The 20760-nt window shown below is 45.5% G+C and overlaps 1 protein-coding gene and 1 long non-coding RNA gene across 4 annotated transcripts in view; one reads left to right on the forward strand and one right to left on the reverse strand.

The window, feature by feature from the left end:
- The window catches only part of PDE3A (phosphodiesterase 3A), a 437665-nt gene extending 433762 nt beyond the window's left edge, over nucleotides 1-3903 (reverse strand). Inside the window, exon 1 of the mRNA XM_061638443.1 lies at nucleotides 1634-3903. Coding sequence (XP_061494427.1) covers nucleotides 1634-2629 — 996 coding nt within the window. The 5' untranslated portion in view covers nucleotides 2630-3903. The remainder of the gene's footprint in view (nucleotides 1-1633) is intronic.
- On the forward strand, nucleotides 2117-19763 carry LOC133390245 (uncharacterized). Of its 3 annotated transcripts, none has more exons than XR_009764349.1 (4): nucleotides 2117-4084; nucleotides 6760-6849; nucleotides 17243-17340; nucleotides 19510-19763. It is a non-coding gene; the product is annotated as an uncharacterized LOC133390245 (long non-coding RNA). The 3 variants fall into 3 exon arrangements; XR_009764350.1 differs by having other exon boundaries at nucleotides 2117-3590; XR_009764348.1 differs by having other exon boundaries at nucleotides 2117-3402.
- The last annotated feature ends 997 nt before the right edge of the window (nucleotides 19764-20760 follow it).

A 20760-nucleotide genomic window follows, 5' to 3' on the forward strand; every position in this document is an offset into this window, starting at 1 on the left:
CCTAGTATCACCCCTCCCCATGATTTGCAAACAGTTCCTATGAAATAAGTCTCCTTAAAAATCAGTGGAAATTGTTTCTACACCCTATTATTAAGATTGGGGTACAATACTGAAGAGCTTGTGCACTACTAAAGAGAAACTACTAAAGAGATCACCCCTAGAGAATCTACCAAAAAATATTGTTCCATCTTGCCATCTGAGTTAAACTAATTCACAATCCAGTTATACGTGGATTTACGAAGACTGTCAAACTGATTCTTAATACGTTAAATGGAAGGCCCACTAACTTCAATTAAACTTGCTTCCAAGTACGGCTATGATCCCATGCACATTTACGTGAAGTCAGTGTGGCTTGCTTCCAATAAAATGCATAGAGGATAAGGCTACAAAAGATCAGGACCTTGGCATCATCAAAATCCATCAGCAAACATTCAGTAAATATCTTTTTAAAGCTCAAAATTAAATGTTAAATGCTGATACTCCAGTTTCTCCAAGATGTGGTCTTTTGAAAAGGAATTCAGGTTAACTCAAATGTAAAGTTGTGTTTTGAATGTGTTTATGTTTGACGTTTTTCCTTGTATCACAAAGAAACTCAGTTTCTGCACCTATTTCTGCAAGTTATCGAGAAGTTTCCATAACATCTCAGCCATCTGATTCCTATGACACTCTTTTTCAGTGGTTAAGCTCAAATAAAGAAAAACTGCACATTCAGTGCAAAAATGAGGCGATAGTGAATATAACCTGTCACCATCTGCAGAATCCAAAATGCAAGATGAAGGCTAGGTGTGCAAAAGTCACACCCCTGCCAGTAGGCCTCAAAGTTAAAAGGATGCATTCAAACTATCAGGCAACAAACGTGTCCTAAACAAAACTGAACTGAACATCTGTTCATTCTGGAATGAAAAAGTCCCTTAAAGGAACACTGAACATTAAACGCAACATCTTTATTACACCAACAAGCACCAAAATTTGGAGGGAGTTAAAGACCATGTACAGAATAAGTGCTTGCAGTTTAAAAAAATATGTATATACTTTTCATGAAAAAGAAAAATCACATGGGCATCTGTTTTGCTGGTTTCCAGCTGAGCAATTATTCTCCATATCATTTTCAGAGAAAGAGTATTTAAAATGATGCACACACAAAAAACACCCGCAAAAATAGTTATTCCACCAACATTCCCATTCTCAACGGGGCCTACTCTTAAGTAACTAATTGCTGCAATGTGCTGTGCTAAGGAAAGGTGTTTTGCCAGCCAACATTCTTCAGGCTGATTCGCAGGACGGCTGGCACAACAAAATTTCCTTAACAACATCCTCAAAAGATCATATGGCACTGTCAAGAAGAAAACAAAAATAATACGGACGAGGAGAAAAAGGGAAATTGGTCGTCGAAACGCCTGGTTTCTCTCGGGTGAGCTGCTTTTAATATACGATGGCGAGAACCGTTCTTCCTGCTTCAAAGGGCGACCGGGGTCGGCAAAGTTTGGCGACAAACTTCCCCGCAAAGTTTCCTTCGCCCGCTCGCGTGTGCGTGGTTCTGCACGCCCCTTTCCACAAATAAGCAGCACACTTTTACAGTCGCCCCAGCCTTCACCCATCCCCTAATGTAGCAGCAGCCACGGTCTCCCCTTACCTGCTCTCGAGGGATGCAAGGCAAGGAGGTCCTGCGATGGGACTTATTGCCACAGCCAGCCATCTCGGCGGAGATCATAGAACTGGACCTCCTCCTCCTCTTAAAAACCGGCGCCTCTTCCTTGGCCGGCCGGGCAGCAGCTCGAGCCGTTCCCGCCGTCCCTTCTCTGCCTTCCTCCTTCTCCTCCTCCTCCCGCTTCCCGGCGGCGCGGCGCGCGTAGCCTGCCAAAAGGATGCCCAGCAAGCCGAGCAGATAAGCCAGGTAAGGTCTCCAAGGCGCCCTGACGCTCTCCAGGGAGACAAGGGAGGCGAGCCGGAGAGCGCTAGTCCCGGCGATCATGAGGACGCCCTGCTGGAGCCGCAGCGCCAGCCATGTCCCACCGGTCAGGCAGCCGAGCACCACCCCTGTGGCGGCGAAGGAGAGCAGGCGGTCCTCCCCGCGGGCCAAGCCAATCTGCGCGAGCGCTTCCCCCCCGCAGCAGGCGGCCAGGAGCGAGGCGGCCGTGCGCAGGCGGACCCCGGCGCGCAGCAAGCCCCAGCCCAGCCAGAAGCAGGCGGCCAGGAGGAGGCAGCAGCAGCACAGCGAGGAGCCCGGGATCGCCGGCCAGCTCCCACCTGGGATGGGGGTCCCTTCGCCTGGAGCGGCGGCGGCCGCCTCTTCGCCTTCCTCGTCCCCGGCGCTGCGCACCAGGCGGATCCCGAGCGCCCAGAGCAGCAGAGCCAGCAAGCCTGCGCCTAGAGCCCAAGAAAGTTTGCAGCGCTTCCAAACGCTGGCGAAAGCCTCTTCGGCGCTCGAATCTCCGGTCCCGTTTTGGCGGTGGCGGCGGCTCTCCACTTCCTCCGGCCCAACCGAAGAGCAGCAACCGTTGCAACCGGCTTCTAAGGCTGCCTCTGTTGATACCGTCGCGGCTGCAGCCGCCGCCCCCTCGGAGTTTTTCTCCTCGCTCCAGCTGTCTTTGCTTCCGACCCTGCTCGCACAGTCGCTGCTCACAGCCATAGCGAGAGGGCTCACCCCCCCGTGTCACCAGGGGGGGAGGAAACGCAACTCTCCAGATTGAACCCAACCCCCTCTTCTCTCCCCCACCCCACCAAAAAAATCCAACTCTCTTGCAGGCGCGCAGAATGATACTAATTCCTTAAAACAGCGCCCTTGCAGAGGAGGGAATTGCAAAAAAGCCCCCCCCCAAATATTTTTTTTTTTAAAAAATCCAAACTGAACCAGTAGGCTTAAGGGCTGCGTGCAAAAGAGGCGATGTTTTTTTAAAAAGTGAGAATAATAGCAATTCAGGAGGAGTTGAAAACAAAGGGTTAATACGCATCGAAGGGTTTGAGTCTTCGTCTTACTCTCTCCGCCAGTTTTTTTTTTAAATGAAATCAAAGACCGTAAGTATTGTAAGAGACCGGCCAGACACGGGGCTTTGTACATCCGGAGAGTCGGCTGGTGGCGATGCTCTTGTTAGGCCATGGGTCCTCCGGGTCCTCCTCGCCTCTCGGCCCGGGGAGGAGGCGCAGGGCTGGCGGGCCGGAGCAGCCTGCGGGCCGACAGCGCCTGGGAATCCCTTCCCACTCTCGCCGCTTTTTTGCCCTCCTCCTCCTCCGCTTCCTTGGTGGTGCCGCTGCTGCTGCCGTCGCTCTTGCTCCGCGCGCCTCTCTCACTCTGCCTGCCCGCTCGGGCGATCCTTCCCAGCGGGATCCCGGCCAGAAGCCACCGATCGCCGCCGTGCCCCATAGCTGGGGGCCGGAAGGCTGCCGCTCATCGCAGGGCAGAAGGTGGGAAGTAATCGATCAAAAGGCGCAGAGCGGGAAAGTTGCTAAGTTTTGTTTGTTTTGGTGGTGGGGGGGGGAGGGTTTGCACGGGAGAGTAACCCGAATGTTCTTCCTCTCGCGGCTTTTGTGTTGCCTTTGCGAAACGGAAAGCTCCTGCTGAAAGCGGCCACAAAGGAACCGATCGGGCGGAGGTAGAATTTACTATCCGTCCCCCCCCCCTTAAAGGAGAGGGTCGATTGAAAGAAGGGGCTTAGGCAGAGAAGCCTTTACTCCCCCCCCGTGTGTGTGTGTGTGTAAGCGGGCAAGCCTCCACCAACTCCTGTTGAGGAGTGAGTGGTTGGGGAGGACGGGGAGAGAAGGTCGGCTTGGGCTTGCCGTTCAGTCCTGCTCTGCTCTACACACCGGGTGGGTAGGTGGGGAACTACAGGAGAGCTGGAAAAGAGAGCGAGAAGCGATAGGATCAGATAGCACCTGGATTTCCCGTTGGTTGGCACCTCCGTCGCTGGCTGCAAGCGCCTGGCGGTGATGAGGTTAAAAGCAGGTCAAATTCAATTACCGTAATCCTAAGCACTCCTCCTACTCGGAAGTAGGGCCCAACGTCTTCAATAGGACTTGCTTTTTAATAACTATGCACAGAATTGGAGCTTTACAGCACGTGCACAACCTGTGAACACTTACCTGAGGAGTAAGTAAACCCACTGGTGTTTGTTTTTTTAACTTCTAAGTAAACGCGGATAGGATGATGCGTTTGGAGTTTGTTTTCAGTGGGCAGGCAGGGCAGAGTTTTGAGCAAGCAAAACCCATTGGAACATCCAAAACTCCACATAGGATAGGCCTGAAAGGAGAACTGGTTCATATAAGAATGTGCAATGTTCATCCAGGGGTAAGTCTCAATTGACTTTACTGCGCCCAGGATTGCAGCCTCAAAGGGGCATTATGCTGCCTTCTTTCCCAGAAGTAAAGAATAAGAGTGGAGACATTTTCTGCAGGTTCCAGTGTGCCTTAACCTCTCTTTTCTAAAAACAGGGGCATGTGACACTAGTCAAACCCTGCCCCTTTTTAAAACCCGGTGGGAGCAGCATGAGTGCATTTTTTAAAAAAATGCAGCTTCAAAGAGATTTCACAACTGATTGGCAGATCAACCCATCCCCCTCCAGGTGTGGCCAATGGAAACACTTTGCTGTAGGAGACTAGTGTGCTCATAGCCTTAGATTCATGCCCTGAGAGTCTGGAAGATGAGAGATCCACTTTTCACGTTGTGTAGAAGTCCTGAAGGACTGCATTGGTGGTTCAAGGGCAGCATATCTGTCAACAAGTTTAGGGTTCTATAGTATCCATCTTCCCACAAGTATTGCAAAAAAATAAAATAGTGTGTAGCTGAGAACATTTGCCAGATCATTAAATATGGAAGGCTGTTTTGTGTGTCTTCACACTGTAGTTTACAACCTCTGAGAGGCTTTCCTTTTTATTCCCTGTTCATTAGGAAAGATAATAATGCTTGGAAAAACAGAAGGAAGTAGAAAAAGTGGAAGGCCAAACAAGAGATGGATTGATTCCATAAAGGAAGCCACAGACCTTAACTTACTGAACAGGGTGGTTCATGACAGATGCTCTTGGGGGTCACTGATTCATAGGGTCCCCATAAGTCGTAGTTGACTTGGAGGCACATAAGAACAACAACAAATATCTCTGCAATTAACAAAATTAGCACGTTCTATTTATGCCAGGGATGGGAAACCTGTGGCTCTCCAGGTATTGTTAGACTCTGAGGGTAGAAATACACTTGCTGTTCTGCCAGTTCCAGACCGTCACCACCTCTCTCTTCTGAAAACGGGGGCACACAATGCTAGTCAAACCCCACCCCTTCTTACTGTAAACCTGGTGGGATCAGCCTGAGTGCATTTTTTTAAATTCACTTCAAACAGATTGGCAGATCAACCCATTGCCCCTCCAGGTGTGGCCAATGGAAACGGTTTGCTGTAGGCGACTTGTGTGCTCACAGCCTAAGAAGAGAGGTGATAGTGGCCAGTCAGATGCCTCGGGAAGCCCACAAGCAGGACCTGAGGGCAACAACGATCTCTGCCCTTATGATTCACAGCAACTGGCATCCATAGGCATGCTGCCTCCAGTAGCGGAGGTGGCCATTGCTAGCCTTTTCATCCATTAATTTGTCTAAACCTTGTTTAAAGCCATCCAAACTGATGGCCAATAGTTTATCTTATGGGAATTGTTGAATGGAAGCCACTGAAGCGAGGCCTCCATAGCAAATGAAGATGTGGGCAAGTTACTTGGAAAGCTGAGGCTAGCCATTTGCTCTTTGGATACATGCCCATCTTGGCAGATTGAGGGGAACAGGCCATGAGGAGTGATTGTGAATGCTTCCTTGGATGAGGGCTATGTCCCAACTCCATTAAAAGAAGCAGTTGTAAGACCACTCTTTAGACAACCCCCCCCAATCGATATCTATTGGCCAGTCTCTAACTTACCATTTTGGAGCAAGGTGTTTGAGCAAGAGGTGGCAATTCAACTCCAGGCTTTCTTAGCTGATTATTTATTGTCCTTCCCATCTAGATTCAGGTCTGGGTTTTAGGATGAAATGGCCTTGGTCACCTTGGTGGATGACCTGAAACTTGAACAGAGTGTGTCCCTATTGGAACCACTCAGTGGCTTAGAATCATAGAAGGGATCTTGGCGGTTATCTGGTCCATCCCTCTATTTGGTGCACGTTCTGCAATGCAGGATGCAGCTAAAGCACCCCTAACAGATGGGTTCTGTTGTCCAGCCTCAGCTTAAATACCTCTAGCGAGGGAGGCTCTCAGTACCATTGACCATCATATCCTTTGGCATGTAACTGGTATGGAGCTTGGAGGCAGTAGAGGCTAGTCCATTAGGGTGAACAGGGCACTGCTCAACCAACTTCAGTCTGCCCTCAGCCAGACCCACCTGCCTGTCTCTTTACTTACAAGTGTTAGGCCTGGCACTGGCTACCAGCTTCTCCTCCTTAGTCTGAGTGTTGCCTTTCTGGAATTCAGAAGGAAGGTGGATCGAGCTCATTGGCTCTGGCTCCACCTGCTGTTGGCCTCCTACTTTACAACCCGTCAGTCCCACCAGACACCACTTCTTGGAGCCACTGTCTTATGGTGGCTCCAAACTTGTCTAGTTGGACATTCCCAGACAATCATGCTGGGGATTGTTGTTCAACCTTTTGGCCATGGGACTTTGGGGTTTGTTCTCCCCCTGCGCACTATTTACATGAACTAGTAGGAAAGATCATCCAAAGTTGTAGGATTGAATGCATCACTCTCCTGTGGGTGCCATCACTATGCTAATGGCATGCAGCTCTCTCTCTCTCCTTTGCAGCTGGTGCTAAGGAGGCTATGAAAATCCTGAATTGGTATCTGGACTCAATGAGTGACTGGTCATGAGCGAACAAGCTGAAGAGTAACCCAGGTAATGCACCAGTACTACTGGTCAGTACAAATGTTGACCCAGGACTGAAAGTACAACCTGTTCTGGACAGGGTTACTGTCCTTCTGAAGGACAGGGTTTACAAGTCCTGGATGGCCAGGAGGCTGCTGTGGCCAGGAGTGCTTTTGCCCACCTTCAACTGGTGTGCCAGCTGCACCCCTTCTTGCAGAAAGCAGATATGGTCACAGTCACAAATGCTATTACATCCAGATTAGATTACTGCAACACAGTCTACATGGAGTTGCCCTTAAAAAGTGTTCAGAAACTGCGGCTGGCACAAAACACTGTGACCAGAATAATTTCTGGCCATATTATACTGGTCTTGTTTAACTTGCACCAGCTTCCACTTTGTTTCTGGGCCCTGCTGAAGGTACTGACTTACCTATAAAGCCATAAATGGATTGGAATCAGGATATTTGAAGGGACACCTCCTCCCGCATGAACCTCTCTATCCATTCCAGTCTTTGAAGACCCTGCTCTGCATTTGTTATTCCAACTGCAGTATGATATATTGGGACATTGGACAAAGCCTTTTTAGCAGCAGCACCCCAATTGTGCAACAGCTTCCCAAAGCAGGTTAGAGAAGCTACTGATCTGTTATATTTTAGGTGGGTGCTCAGGGTGTTTATTTTGCTAGGCTCCTAATACATTTTAATTTCATCTTGTGTTCAAATCCCTGTTTGTGTCTCCTGGGTGTAAAGGGCCAGCTAAAAGATCACCCCCACAGTGAGTGGCTCAGAGGTTACGTGCCCTGCCACCTGTGCAGCCGTGGGCAAGCTGCATTGTCCCAAGGAGCCCAGTTGCCCCCCAGCTGGCAGTTGCGGACAAGGAAGGGGCTGGCTTGTGCAGCTGTGGCAAGCTGAGCAGGCCCTAGCCAGCTGGGGAGGACTAGCCTCAGAGGGAGGCGATGGTAAACCCCCTCTGAATACCATTTACCATGAAAACCCTATTGATAGGGTCACCATAAGTCGGGATCGACTTGAAGGCAGTCCATTTCCATTGCAGTTATATTTTTTGTTTTGTTCTGGCCTTTACGTGTACTCAACTGTTACTGTTGTAAACCATCTTGGGGGCCTTTGATACAACCAAAAAGTGGTATAAAAAGTGTTATGTTTGTGCAAACAAACTTTGTAAAGTCTAGGCTGGAGTCTCGCAGCAAACTTTCCTTTATTGCAGACATTTTGTAGTCTTAAAAGTATTTCTCTGCAATTTACAGTGGTTCCTTAGCAGACAAGTTGACGTGGAAAGACTTTGCTGAAGGCAGGAAATTTGAAAATTCAACCCCCATAATAATTAACTTTTTGGGACTCTCGTTTAAGTTTAAAATGGTGGGGGTGGGGGTTGTTAAATTCAGGAAGCCATAGTCTCAGTTTTACCAAGAGAAGCAATAATAGGTGATCTTTCTAAAAGCAATAGTAGGTGATCTTTCTAGAGCATGTCCTGAGCATCCAAGCACTCATTAGAATCCCCCACCTGAAGTGGATGGGGGGGGGGGGAAATACATTGTAATGAGACACTTGCTGGCATAGAGCGGCATTTCCCCAAATTCCAAATCCATAGTTGGGCAATACTTTATTGTAACCAACAGAAATGTCACAAAAGTGTGGCAAGTTTTTCAGTTCGCCAGAGCTCTTCAGCAGGTAAGATCTTACACAAAGGGGTGCGGAGGGGGTGGAATCCTTGCCCCTCTTCACAACCCTCCTTTTTTGTAACATCTTGTCAGATGTTCCGTATTGAAGAATTTCAAAATTTCACTTCTGTGACATTTTCATTGGTTCCAATAAAGCAGGGGGGATTTTTTCAGTCTGAGGCCCACATTCCCTTCTGAGCAACCTTCCGGAGGGGGTGCATGCCAGTGGGAGGGGCAGAGCGACAAGTGTGAATTTTACCGTTATACAGCAGGCTACATTCACACACCTCTATTATCCTCTATCCAGACAAGCAAGAGGCATGAACAATTCCAGGACACATTCCAGCCAGGCAAAAACACTCAAAGAAGTTGTGAAACAAGGCCAGGGAGAGGAAGTGGCCTGGGGAGACTCCCAAGGGCCGGATAGGGATGCCTGGAGGGCCACATTCCCCCCTTCACCACCGCTGCCTGAGGTTCCCCATTCTTGCAATAAAGGTGTTGCCCAACTATCGATTTTGGAGTGTTTACTTATGGCCTAGGATGGCTACCTTTGGTTTTTATTTCCCCAAATTGTAATACTTAAGAGGTATTTTTTCTGAATTAAAATTGTAACATGCATCATTTGATCAGCTCCCAGAACCACGGACAGATACTGCTTTGCATTTGTGAGCCAGGCCTGTGGTTCCCTAACTTTTCTCCCCCGCAGGCCACTTGAAAATTGAGGAGGTTTTGGTGGACCGCTTGATGACTTTTCTGCAGTGTGCTGTACTAGATGCTGTATGATTTGTGGTTTCATTTTCATTGCTGCTTTTATTTCTTACATATTGCATGTTACTGTATTACAATTTAAATTCTACAGAATTCAGATTATAATACGATAAAATATATGACATAAAAGAATACAGTTCTTAAATACAATTAAAAATCGGCATGAATATTTAATGCGATGGATGTGCCATCTCTCATCTTCTGCCACAAATCCACAAACATACTGTGGACAACTTGAATGGAGCTTGTGGACCACCGGTGGTCTGCAGACCACAGTTTGGGAACTCCTGAGCTGGACGCCCAGCATCTCGTCAACTGAAGTCATGTCCACACCCTGCTTGTTATTATTATTAGATTTGTTACCCGCCTTTCACTAGAAGTTCCCAGGATCTCAACAATGTAAAATGCAACATTAAAACAATTTTTAAAAATTCAAATCACAGCTAGAGCAGGTCCTAAAAATAGTGTGGTGGTAGTGGTTATTACCAGTTAATAATAGTAGAAAGTATTATTAAAGCTAGATTAACTAAGCACATAGAAGAACATGCCTTGCTGAAGCAGAGCCAGCATGGCTTCTGCAAGGGAAAGTCCTGTCTCAGTAACCTATTAGAATTCTTTGAGAGTGTCAACAAGCATATAGATAGAGGTGATCCAGTGGACATAGTGTACTTAGACTTTCAAAAAGCGTTTGACAAGGTACCTCACCAAAGGCTTCTGAGGAAGCTTAGCAGTCATGGAATAAGAGGAGAGGTCCTCTTGTGGATAAGGAATTGGTTAAGAAGCAGAAAGCAGAGAGTAGGAATAAACGGACAGTTCTCCCAATGGAGGGCTGTAGAAAGTGGAGTCCCTCAAGGATCGGTATTGGGACCTGTACTTTTCAACTTGTTCATTAATGACCTAGAATTAGGAGTGAGCAGTGAAGTGGCCAAGTTTGCTGATGACACTAAATTGTTCAGGGTTGTTAAAACAAAAAGGGATTGCGAAGAGCTCCAAAAAGACCTCTCCAAATTGAGTGAATGGGCAGAAAAATGGCAAATGCAATTCAATATAAACAAGTGTAAAATTATGCATATTGGAGCAAAAAATCTTAATTTCACATATACGCTCATGGGGTCTGAACTGGCGGTGACCGACCAGGAGAGAGACCTCGGGGTTGTAGTGGACAGCACGATGAAAATGTCGACCCAGTGTGCGGCAGCTGTGAAAAAGGCAAATTCCATGCTAGCGATAATTAGGAAAGGTATTGAAAATAAAACAGCCGATATCATAATGCCATTGTATAAATCTATGGTGCAGCCGCATTTGGAATACTGTGTACAGTTCTGGTCGCCTCATCTCAAAAAGGATATTATAGAGTTGGAAAAGGTTCAGAAGAGGGCAACCAGAATGATCAAGGGGATGGAGCGACTCCCTTACGAGGAAAGGTTGAAGCATTTGGGGCTTTTTAGTTTAGAGAAAAGGCGGGTCAGAGGAGACATGATAGAAGTGTATAAAATTATGCATGGCATTGAGAAAGTGGATAGAGAAAAGTTCTTCTCCCTCTCTCATAATACTAGAACTCGTGGACATTCAAAGAAGCTGAATGTTGGAAGATTCAGGACAGACAAAAGGAAGTACTTCTTTACCCAGCGCATAGTTAAACTATGGAATTTGCTCCCACAAGATGCAGTCATGGCCACCAGCTTGGACGGCTTTAAAAGAAGATTAGACAAATTCATGGAGGACAGGGCTATCAATGGCTACTAGCCATGATGGCTGTGCTCTGCCACCCTAGTCAGAGGCAGCATGCTTCTGAAAACCAGTTGCCGGAAGCCTCAGGAGGGGAGAGTGTTCTTGCACTCGGGTCCTGCTTGCGGGCTTCCCCCAGGCACCTGGTTGGCCACTGTGAGAACAGGATGCTGGACTAGATGGGCCACTGGCCTGATCCAGCAGGCTCTTCTTATGTTCTTATGTTCTTATGTTATTTTAAAGTGTTATTTTCATTAATATCCTGTTCCTTTTTCTCCACTGAGCAATGATATGAGATACTTGTGTAAATAAAAAAAACTCAGTGATCACAGGTGCTCACCTTTTCTTTCCCATGTGGTGATAAGTAACATTCTGTCCCAGAAATTGCTATGAACGAATGTATAAAGCATGGGTTCTCAACAAGGGGGATATTCCCCCGGGGGGGAATTTTAGGGTTCCATGGGGAGAATTGGGACCACTATTCAGCAAAGTGTGATGTCCTGTAGATTATGTACAATCTGTAAAATTGTAGTTTGTTTTTAATTTAATCTGCGACATTCAATAAAGTTTATTGAGAGAGGGCGTAGTCCCTGGCAGTCTCAAGGAGGCAGTAGTAAGACCTCTTTTAAAGAAACCTTCTTTGGACCCAGATGTGTTGAACAACTATAGACCGGTGGCGAATGTCCCTTTTTTGGGCAAGGTTTTGGAGCGGGTGGTCGCTGGCCAGCTCCAGGCGCTCTTGGATGAAACCGATTATCTGGATCCGTTTCAATCCGGTTTTAGGTCCGGTTTTGGCACTGAAACAGCCTTGGTCGCCCTGTATGATGACCTTTGTCGGGAGAGGGACAGGGGGAGTGTGACTCTGTTGACTCTCCTTGATATCTCAGCGGCGTTTGATACCATTGACCATGGTATCCTTCTGGGGAGGCTCGCGGAGTTGGGAGTTAGGGGCACTGCTTGGCAGTGGCTCCGCTCCTACTTAGCGGATCGTTGCCAGAAGGTAGTGCTTGGGGAATATTGCTCGACACCCTGGACTCTCCATTGTGGAGTCCCTCAGGGTTCGGTTTTGCCCCCTATGCTCTTTAACATCTACATGCAGCCTCTGGGTGCAGTCATCAGGAGTTTTGGAGTGCGTTGCCATCAGTACGCTGATGACACGCAGCTCTACTTCTCCTTTTCACCTTCTTCAGGTGAGGCTGTTGATGTGCTGAACTGTTGCCTGACCGCGATAATGGACTGGATGAGAGCTAATAAACTGAAACTCAATCCAGACAAGACTGAGACACTGTTGGTGAGCTCTTTCCCTGCCCAGATGGTGGATGTTTCTCCTGTTCTAGATGGGGTTACACGCCCCTTGAAGGAACAGGTTCGTAGTTGGGGGGTCCTTTTTGACCCTTCCTTGTCGCTTGAGGCTCAAGTGGCCTCGGTGGCACGGAACGCGTTCTACCATCTTCGCTTAGTAGTCCAACTATGCCCCTATCTGGACAGTGATGATCTCGCCTCAGTTGTTCACGCTCTGGTAACTTCTAGACTGGATTACTGTAATGTGCTCTATGTTGGGCTGCCCTTGAAGACTGTTCGGAAACTTCAGCTAGTGCAAAACGCGGCAGCCAGGTTGTTGACGAGGACCAATCGGTCCGCGCATATAACACCTGTCCTGGCTCGCTTGCACTGGCTACCTATTTGTTTCCGAGCCAGATTCAAGGTGCTGGTTTTGACCTATAAAGCCTTACACGGTGTGGGACCGCAATACTTTGTGGAACGCCTCTCCCGCTATGAACCTACCCGTTCACTTCGTTCAGTATCTAAGGCCCTCCTCCGGGTACCAACTCACCAGGATGCCCGGAGGATTGTTACTAGATCTAGGGCCTTTTCTGTGGTGGCCCCCGAACTGTGGAACAGCTTACCGGAGGAGATACGCCTGGCGCCTACAGTTCTTTCCTTTAGGCGCCAGGTTAAGACCTGGCTATACTCCCAGGCATTTTAATGTTCATGTTTTTATGTTTAATGTTTTAGTTTTAATTTTGTTGCTCTTTGTTACTGATTTTATTCTAATATTGTATTTTAATCTTGTTTTGTACACCGCCCAGAGAGCTATTAGCTATGGGCGGTTTAGAAATGAAAATAAATAAATAAATAAATATTGAATGTCACAGATTAAAATCGATTCTTGAACATGCAGCATTATTTTCATTTGCAAAATTAAATTATTATTTAAAGACCAGAAAGTGCTCCAAGAAATTCTGTTATAATATAAACTAAGAAATTTTTCTCTCACGAGAAACACCACCGTCACTCGCGAAACGTCAACACGCTATGAGAGACTATCTTGGGAAGGGGGGAATTATATTCTGAACAATGGTGAAAGGGGGGAATGGAGCAAAAAAGGTTGAGAACCACTGGTATAAAGCAAGCAAGCCTGAATTTTGTATGTGAAAAATAATGCAACTCTTAGAAAACTGGGGGGTGGGGGGGACACTATTAAAGAATTTAAGTCTGGTAATGTCGAGGTTAGAAAATTCTGTTTTATCAAGCACACAGAACTTCAACTTTGTGGCATACTTTTTTTGTATATTTCATCCCAGTCTGTAAGATAAGGCCAAAGCACTCCCTTAGCAAGGCCTACGAAAATTTGTGATCCATCCATCCAAATCTAGCCCATTAAGCCATAAATCAGGGGTGGGAAACCTCCGTCCCAGGAGTCAAATGTGCCCCTCCAGGCCTCTCTATCTGGCCCTCAAAACTCTCCCCAGGCTGTGCCCTTCTCTGCTTCACAGCCTGAGTGTTTTTACTTGGCTGGAATGTGTCCTCAGATTCCGATATTCCCTCTTACTTGTCTGGATGGAGCATAAGGAAGGTTGTGTAAGTGTGTGTAGAAACTAATGTATTGTACAAAGTTTAATTTTGGATTTGTTGCTCCACCCCCTTTTGTCTCTGGCCCTACCCACCACTGGCATGTGGCCCCTGAAAGGCTTTCTGACAGGGAATGTGGCCCTCAGGCTGAAAAAGGTTTCCCACCCCTGCCAAGAGTGTGAGGCTTGCTAATTCCTTCAAACACACAGCCACGTCAGGTGGGTTTGCAGTCTGATAGTCAATCAAAGACAATTATTCAGTCACTGGTGTGCTATTACAGATAGCCTGTGGGATGAGTTTGACTTCATGGGTTTCACGTTGTGCAGGCCTACAATATATGCATTTTTGTACAGAATTTACCTTAATATATGCACTTTTGTACACGTTATATGGCAAAATTCATAAAAGTGCAAATTTTGAAGGATGGCTGTGTTTTGGTTCCTGTATTGTTTCAGAAGTCCCACTCCGCTCACCCAAGTGCAGCCTGGGCGGGCAGGGTGTATTGCGGCCAAGGGGTTGAAGCCCTGGCCACCATTTTAGGGGAGGGCAGCAGTCGTGTGTCGCATGTAGAGTGTGCACATGGCATGACTGCATGGGGATGGGGCATTGGAGATTATTTAAGCCTGTGCCACCCCCCTAAGCCTCTTCCTGGTGCATGATGCCCACCCCTCCCTCCCATTGCTATTGTGTGATCTGGGTCACTTCAGGGCCAAGTAGGAATTTTTATCCTGCCCACCCTTGTCGGCAGACAGGTTTTTTGCCTCCTTTGCACTGTGGTGGTTGGATGGAATTAGGTTAGGGGTCGTCGTGGTTACTAGGTTATTTTGGCTATTTCAGCTAATTCGACAATGTTAAGGTTAATTCCCTGAGTTGGTTTAGGCTGTCTGGTCACTTGTGCAGTAAGGTGCAGGAAAGGAAGTAGGTAAGGACAGCTAGGTGGCCCCTTAGGCACCTTTGGGGGTGATTGGCGGTTCCGGAGGCCTGCAAGTCAGGGCTTTATGGCCCGGGGGCAGGATATGGGCTGCTTTTGGGGCTTACTTACCTCATCCACCGAGAGTTGTAGGGCCCTGGGGGGGTGAGGTGGGAAGGCCCCCCTGCTCACCTACAGGGTGTGGCAGGGGTAAGGGGTAAGCTGAATGGCTTGCCCTAGCCCCAGTAGGGGCTGGTCGCCTGATAGCCATATTGCAACTGCTTGCTTATAGACAGTTCCCACACCTATGTTTCCCCTATTCAGGTTTAGTTTAAGGGGTATGTTTGAAGTTTAATAAAGTGGCCCTTTGTTCAACCCAGCTTGCTGTGACTGTATATTACTTCAACCCTCAGCCGCAAAATATGAAAAATCAACTCATTTGAAATGTGGTGTTGGAGGAGAGCTTTGTGCATACCATGGACCGCGAACAAGACAAATAATTGGGTGTTAGAACAAATTAAACCAGAACTGTCACTAGAAGCTAAAATGATGAAACTGAGGTTATCATACTTTAGACACATTATGAGAAGACGTGATTCACTAGAAAAGACAATAATGCTGGGGAAAACAGAAGGGAGTAGAAAAAGAAGAAGGCCAAACAAGAGATGGATTGATTCCATAAAGGAAGCCACAGACCTGAACTTACAAGATCTGAAAGGTTGATTTATAACAGATGCTCTTGGAGGTCATTGATTCATAGGGTTACCATAAGTCGAAATCAACTTGAAGGCATGTAACAACAACAATAAACTATTTAAGACAAACTGAATCAAATGTCTCTCCCACCCCTTCTTGACAGACAAAGCAATGTGAGAAGTGTTCCCCAAAGGTTAGAAATTTGAAAGACGTTGATAATACTATTGACTTACGTGGTACTAAGCAACCCTCCCACTTCTGCAATATGGGATGTCAGATATACATAGAAATTATTTATTTGGAAAGATTTATAAATCACTTAATCAAATAGCTCTCTTTGCAGAATACAAATAATATTATAGATAAAACACAGCTAAAACCCACAAGACTTGGAACAAAAAAAGTAGTAATAGAAGTAGTATTTAAATGTATACCCCACCCTTCCTTCCAAAGAAGACAGGGCAGCAAACAAAACAATTCCAATGCAGAAACAGACTGGGAAAGATCTCTACTTAAAAGGCTTGTTGAAGGAGGGAGATCTATAGTAGGTGACAGATGGACAATAGAGACAGAGACAGTACCTGTTTAATATTTAAGGGGAGTGAATTCCAAAGGGTAGGTGCCACAACACTAAAGGTTCGATTCCTATATTGCATGAAACAGACCTCATAAGGTGGTATCTGCAAGAGGCCCTCTCCTGCAGAGCGCAGTGATTGACTGGGTATATAAGGGGTGAGACAATCTTTCAGGTATCCTGGTCCCAGGCTGTATAGGACTTTATACTGTACATCAAAACCAGCACCTTGAAGTTAGCCCGGTAGCTATTGGGCAGCCAGTGCAATTCTTTCAGCAGTGTGGTAACATGTTGGCAATATTGTGACAATTATTTAATGAAAAATAATTATTAAATCACAGATAAAATCATTAAAACTTTTAAAATGAATATAGACTATGTCTGGGTAGGCTTGCTGAGATAAACAAAGTTTTCAGCAGGTGTTTCAAACAATATAGAGAGGGTGCCTGCCTAATATCAAAATTATACTTTTATATATTTTATCTATTCAACATGTGAATATGACATATACTAACTAAACCTACACCGATGGCAGTGTATATAACTTATCTTTATAACACTACAGATAAACACAGGATGATCCTATGTCCTTTAATGGAGCTGTGTCTGAAAATGCTTCTTTTACACATTCTATTGTGTCTTGGTGCTGGGAATTGACTTCGACACCACCCCCACCCCACATGATGTTTTCCAATGTGTAGTGCAGACCTCATTGCCAGTTACTTCTTATCGCATGTTATGATGATCACACTTGAACGAAATGTTATCAGACAAACCACGATTGTTTTTAAATATTTGCATATGTGCACTGGGTTGTATAACTTGTTTGCTGTGCATGGCTATTTATAAGTGCTATCAGCCACTTGCCAGGACACCTTAGAAAGGGATGACTGTTGATTGTTACCGCTTGAGCCAGCATTGTTCTGACACATTGAAGGCAATGATGAGTGACCTAACGTCCCCGAAGAAGTTATCCCCTGAGTATCACCAGACACAGGGTGTCCTCTGTTGACAATTCAGACCTACAGCCAACAACATGGCTGGTCAGTTAAAATCAATATTGTGAATCACGTATCCCTACCAACATTTTGCTTCACTGTCCTCTTGGCTCCATGAGTCTATCAAACAGAAAATCTTTGTTGTCTGAACACTGTCTCTGGTCATTAGCCCTGTGTGAATTTTGCTTAACCAAACTGACCTTTCACTTCCTTCACAGAAGGTGCACTGTTTGTCCACATTCTATTACTGGCACACCTTTACTATCAGCAGTTTGACCATTATTAATGTTTCCTGACATCACAACAGTTGAGCTGGGTGAGTGGAATACAAATCGCTGGCAATAACCAATTAATAGAGATATGCATCCAAAATGACACATCTGAAATGCTGCATTACAAACACACACACTCCAAACCCTAACTGATAACCCCCTAAAACATGAATAGTAGCCAGAGTTCACATTCACCACCTGAAATTTTTGCATCTTTTGTATCTCAGCAAATTCTAGTCAATATCCTCAATTTTGAATGCAGTTATCCTATACTAAGGACCTGCTTGCTGGCTTCCCATAAGCATCTGGTTGACCACTGTGACAGCAGGATGCTGGACTAGATGCGCCACTGGCCTGATCCAGCAGGACTCTTCTTATGTTCTTACAAAATATTTGAACATTTTCACTTCTGCTCTCTGAAAAATCCATTTCCTGCTGCACTCACCAAGTACATATCTCACTTCCCTTCACAATGGGACAAACACTGGACCCCAAATTCAAACAAAGTAATATTTGAACACTGAACAACCTGGCAATGGGCATTTTCTGCTCTTACCCCTATACTGTGGTATGCCCTTCCTTCTGCCACATGTGAACCAGCAATCAGTTTCTCCAGACGTCTTGTAAAGATTTATCTTTCTGCCCAGGTTTCCCTGACACATAAGGGACCCTGTTTCATGTAATTGAATCCCCTAAATTTTTATTTACTTTTATATGCTTTTACATGTTTTTAAAGTGCTGTTTTATTGGTTTTAGGTTGTACTTTTGTTTTAATAATATTGTTAGCTCTTTACATTGTACACTGCCTGGAGATTTTTAAAATATTGTTTATAAATGCTTCTAAATAATAAATAAACGAATCCTAAGGATTAGCTCATAAACAGACACATCAGATGCTTTGCAACTGAAGGAGAACTCCAGGAACCAACTTGAGGGAGACTGCATGAAAATAGGAATTTCCTACACCCTTATACATGCCTAATTGGGAAACATGACAAAAGGGCTTGAAGAGTCCTTCTCTGACCATTCAAAATTCCAGATCCAAGCAATAAAACAGTCAAATGTCCAGATCCAAGAGAGGTTACTAGCACTTGTGGTGTAAGTAGGATAGGATTATCTTGTTTGAGATGAAAAAAGGAATCCCTAACTACATCTTGCTTACTACTAGTCTCATAATGTTGGGAGGGACTAGACAGCATTCAAGATTTTCTCCTAGAGAGAGTAACACATGGTCACTAGCCAATCTGACCTGGGTAAAAATTCCACCCAAGCGCAACTATTTCAATCAGTTACAAGAGTGTGTGTGAGAGGTTCAGTGTGTATGGCTGCAGGTCAGTGCAAATTTTGGATAAGAGTGGGAAAACTTTGGTCCTCCAGACCTTAAAAACATAAGAAGAGTCTGCTGGATCAGGCCAATCACCCATCTAGTCCAGCATCCTATTCTCACAATGGCCAACCAGTTGCCCATGGGAAACACAAGCAGGACCTGAGTGCAAAGAGCACTGTCCCCTCCGGTGGTTTCCAGCAACTGATATTCAGAAGTGTACTGCTTCAGACAATGAAGGTAGAAGATAACCATCAGGGTTAGTAGCCATTGATAGCCTTATCCTCCATGAACTTGCCTAATCCTCTATTAAACCCATCCAAGTTAGTGGCCATCATTACTCTTGTAGGAGTAAATTCCACAGTTTAACTGCATTGCATGAAGAAGTACTTGCTGGACTACATTGTCCATGATTCCTTATTGTTGGGCATGCTGGCTGAAGCTGATGGGAACTGAAGTCCAACAACATCTGGAAGGCCACAACTCATATCATCCTTACCCATTGGCCAGGCTGACTGGGGAAGATGGGAGTTTGAGTCCAAAAATAGCTGGAGATCCACAGGTTCCCTGCCCTTGATTTAGAATATCCTACTATGTTCCAGATGGTTGCCAATTACAGCTTATTGTGACCCACTAGGTGACAAAGCTTCTCTTTGGATATTTCTGTGTAAGTCTTTGAAAAGGGACCTACCCAAATATCCATGGACAGATAGTTGGTTTGTTGAGCTCAAGAAAAACCATAGCTGCACTCTTCAAGTGTGTGAAGCGTGGTCTACCTTTCACACAAATGGCAAGAAGTTTCTGGGATCTCCTCATTATTGAGGGCCTCTACATTACTGCTAGTTGACAATCTCTGAGCTGTTTTTCTCTCCCATTCCATCTGCTCCAGGACCCTCTTTGGAAAACGCATACCACTCTTGGACCAGTCACGCAGCACCTTGCTTACCTTGTCTGGAGCACACCCGGTGAGAGTGTTGACAAAAGAACCCATTTCAGCCAATCTCCTTAAACTGCTGGCTATCTAACCAAGAAGTCCAAAGCACTGGGGAGCATCTAGGGTTTAAATGATGAGGGTCAGTATCAACGTCTAAATCCAAATTTCAAAATGTGACATTCTGAGATCTCCATGTTTATATAAAATAAAATGGCCTCAACTTTATTAAATAATTGCAGTTAATATTTTATTTATAAAAATATTAAAGTCATTCTATAATAAATATCATCATACTCAATAAATATACACATGTGCATCTATTACATTAACAATCACATTTAAAGGAAGACAGAAAAAAGGAGAGAGTACAAAAAGAAAAACAGCCATTCACAATTGAAATTACACAACTGTTCACTTTCGTAATGGTTAAATGTAACATTGATAAATATACTTTTCAGTTTCCTCTTCTTCACTTCTACAAGTTATGGGAGCACGTTTTTGTGAATTTCTTTTGAGGTCTAGGTCCAAGAGGACCACGCTGCACAGCTCAGACCCATGATGAACTTGTTATCCCTCCAGCATCTTTGTGGCCACCAGATAGGAGATACAGGGTGCAATCCAATACATGTCTACTCAGAAGTAAGTTCCATTGGGTTCAATGGGACTTACTCCCAGATAAGTGTGTCATGGATTGCAGCCAGTGGAATCCGCTCTGGCGGTTTTAGTCTGAATTTTCAAGGAGATGTCCAAGGTGCTAAGCAACTTGGACAGCTCCTTGAAAGTTTGGCCTAAGAGCTGCAGCAGATTCCACTGCCCTACTTACATGGAACCATGGAGTACAAGCATGGGGTACAATTCTGTTGATTTTTGTATCTGAGGCTACAGTTCTGTACCTACCTATCTGTGATTCAGCTGCATTGAACTCAGTGGGGCACACTTACCTGGGAGTAAGTCCCATTGAACCCAATGAAACTTACCTCTGAGTAGACATGTATTGAATTGCAGTCCAAGATAGGTTAAAGACCTTTGTGTTTTGTGCACTGCTGGGGAGGGTGGCATAAGAACACAAGAATGGCAGTTTTAAAAAGTTGGGTCTCTGTTTACTAAGGAATCAAAACTTTGATTTTTATTTTATTTTTTTAAGTACTAGAAGCAACATTTTAAATTTTCTATGAGGGAACTTTTTCCTAGGAGGGACGTTTGGAC

The sequence above is a fragment of the Rhineura floridana genome, chromosome 8 (assembly GCF_030035675.1).
Source record: "Rhineura floridana isolate rRhiFlo1 chromosome 8, rRhiFlo1.hap2, whole genome shotgun sequence".
In the NCBI taxonomy this organism is placed as follows: domain Eukaryota; kingdom Metazoa; phylum Chordata; class Lepidosauria; order Squamata; family Rhineuridae; genus Rhineura; species Rhineura floridana.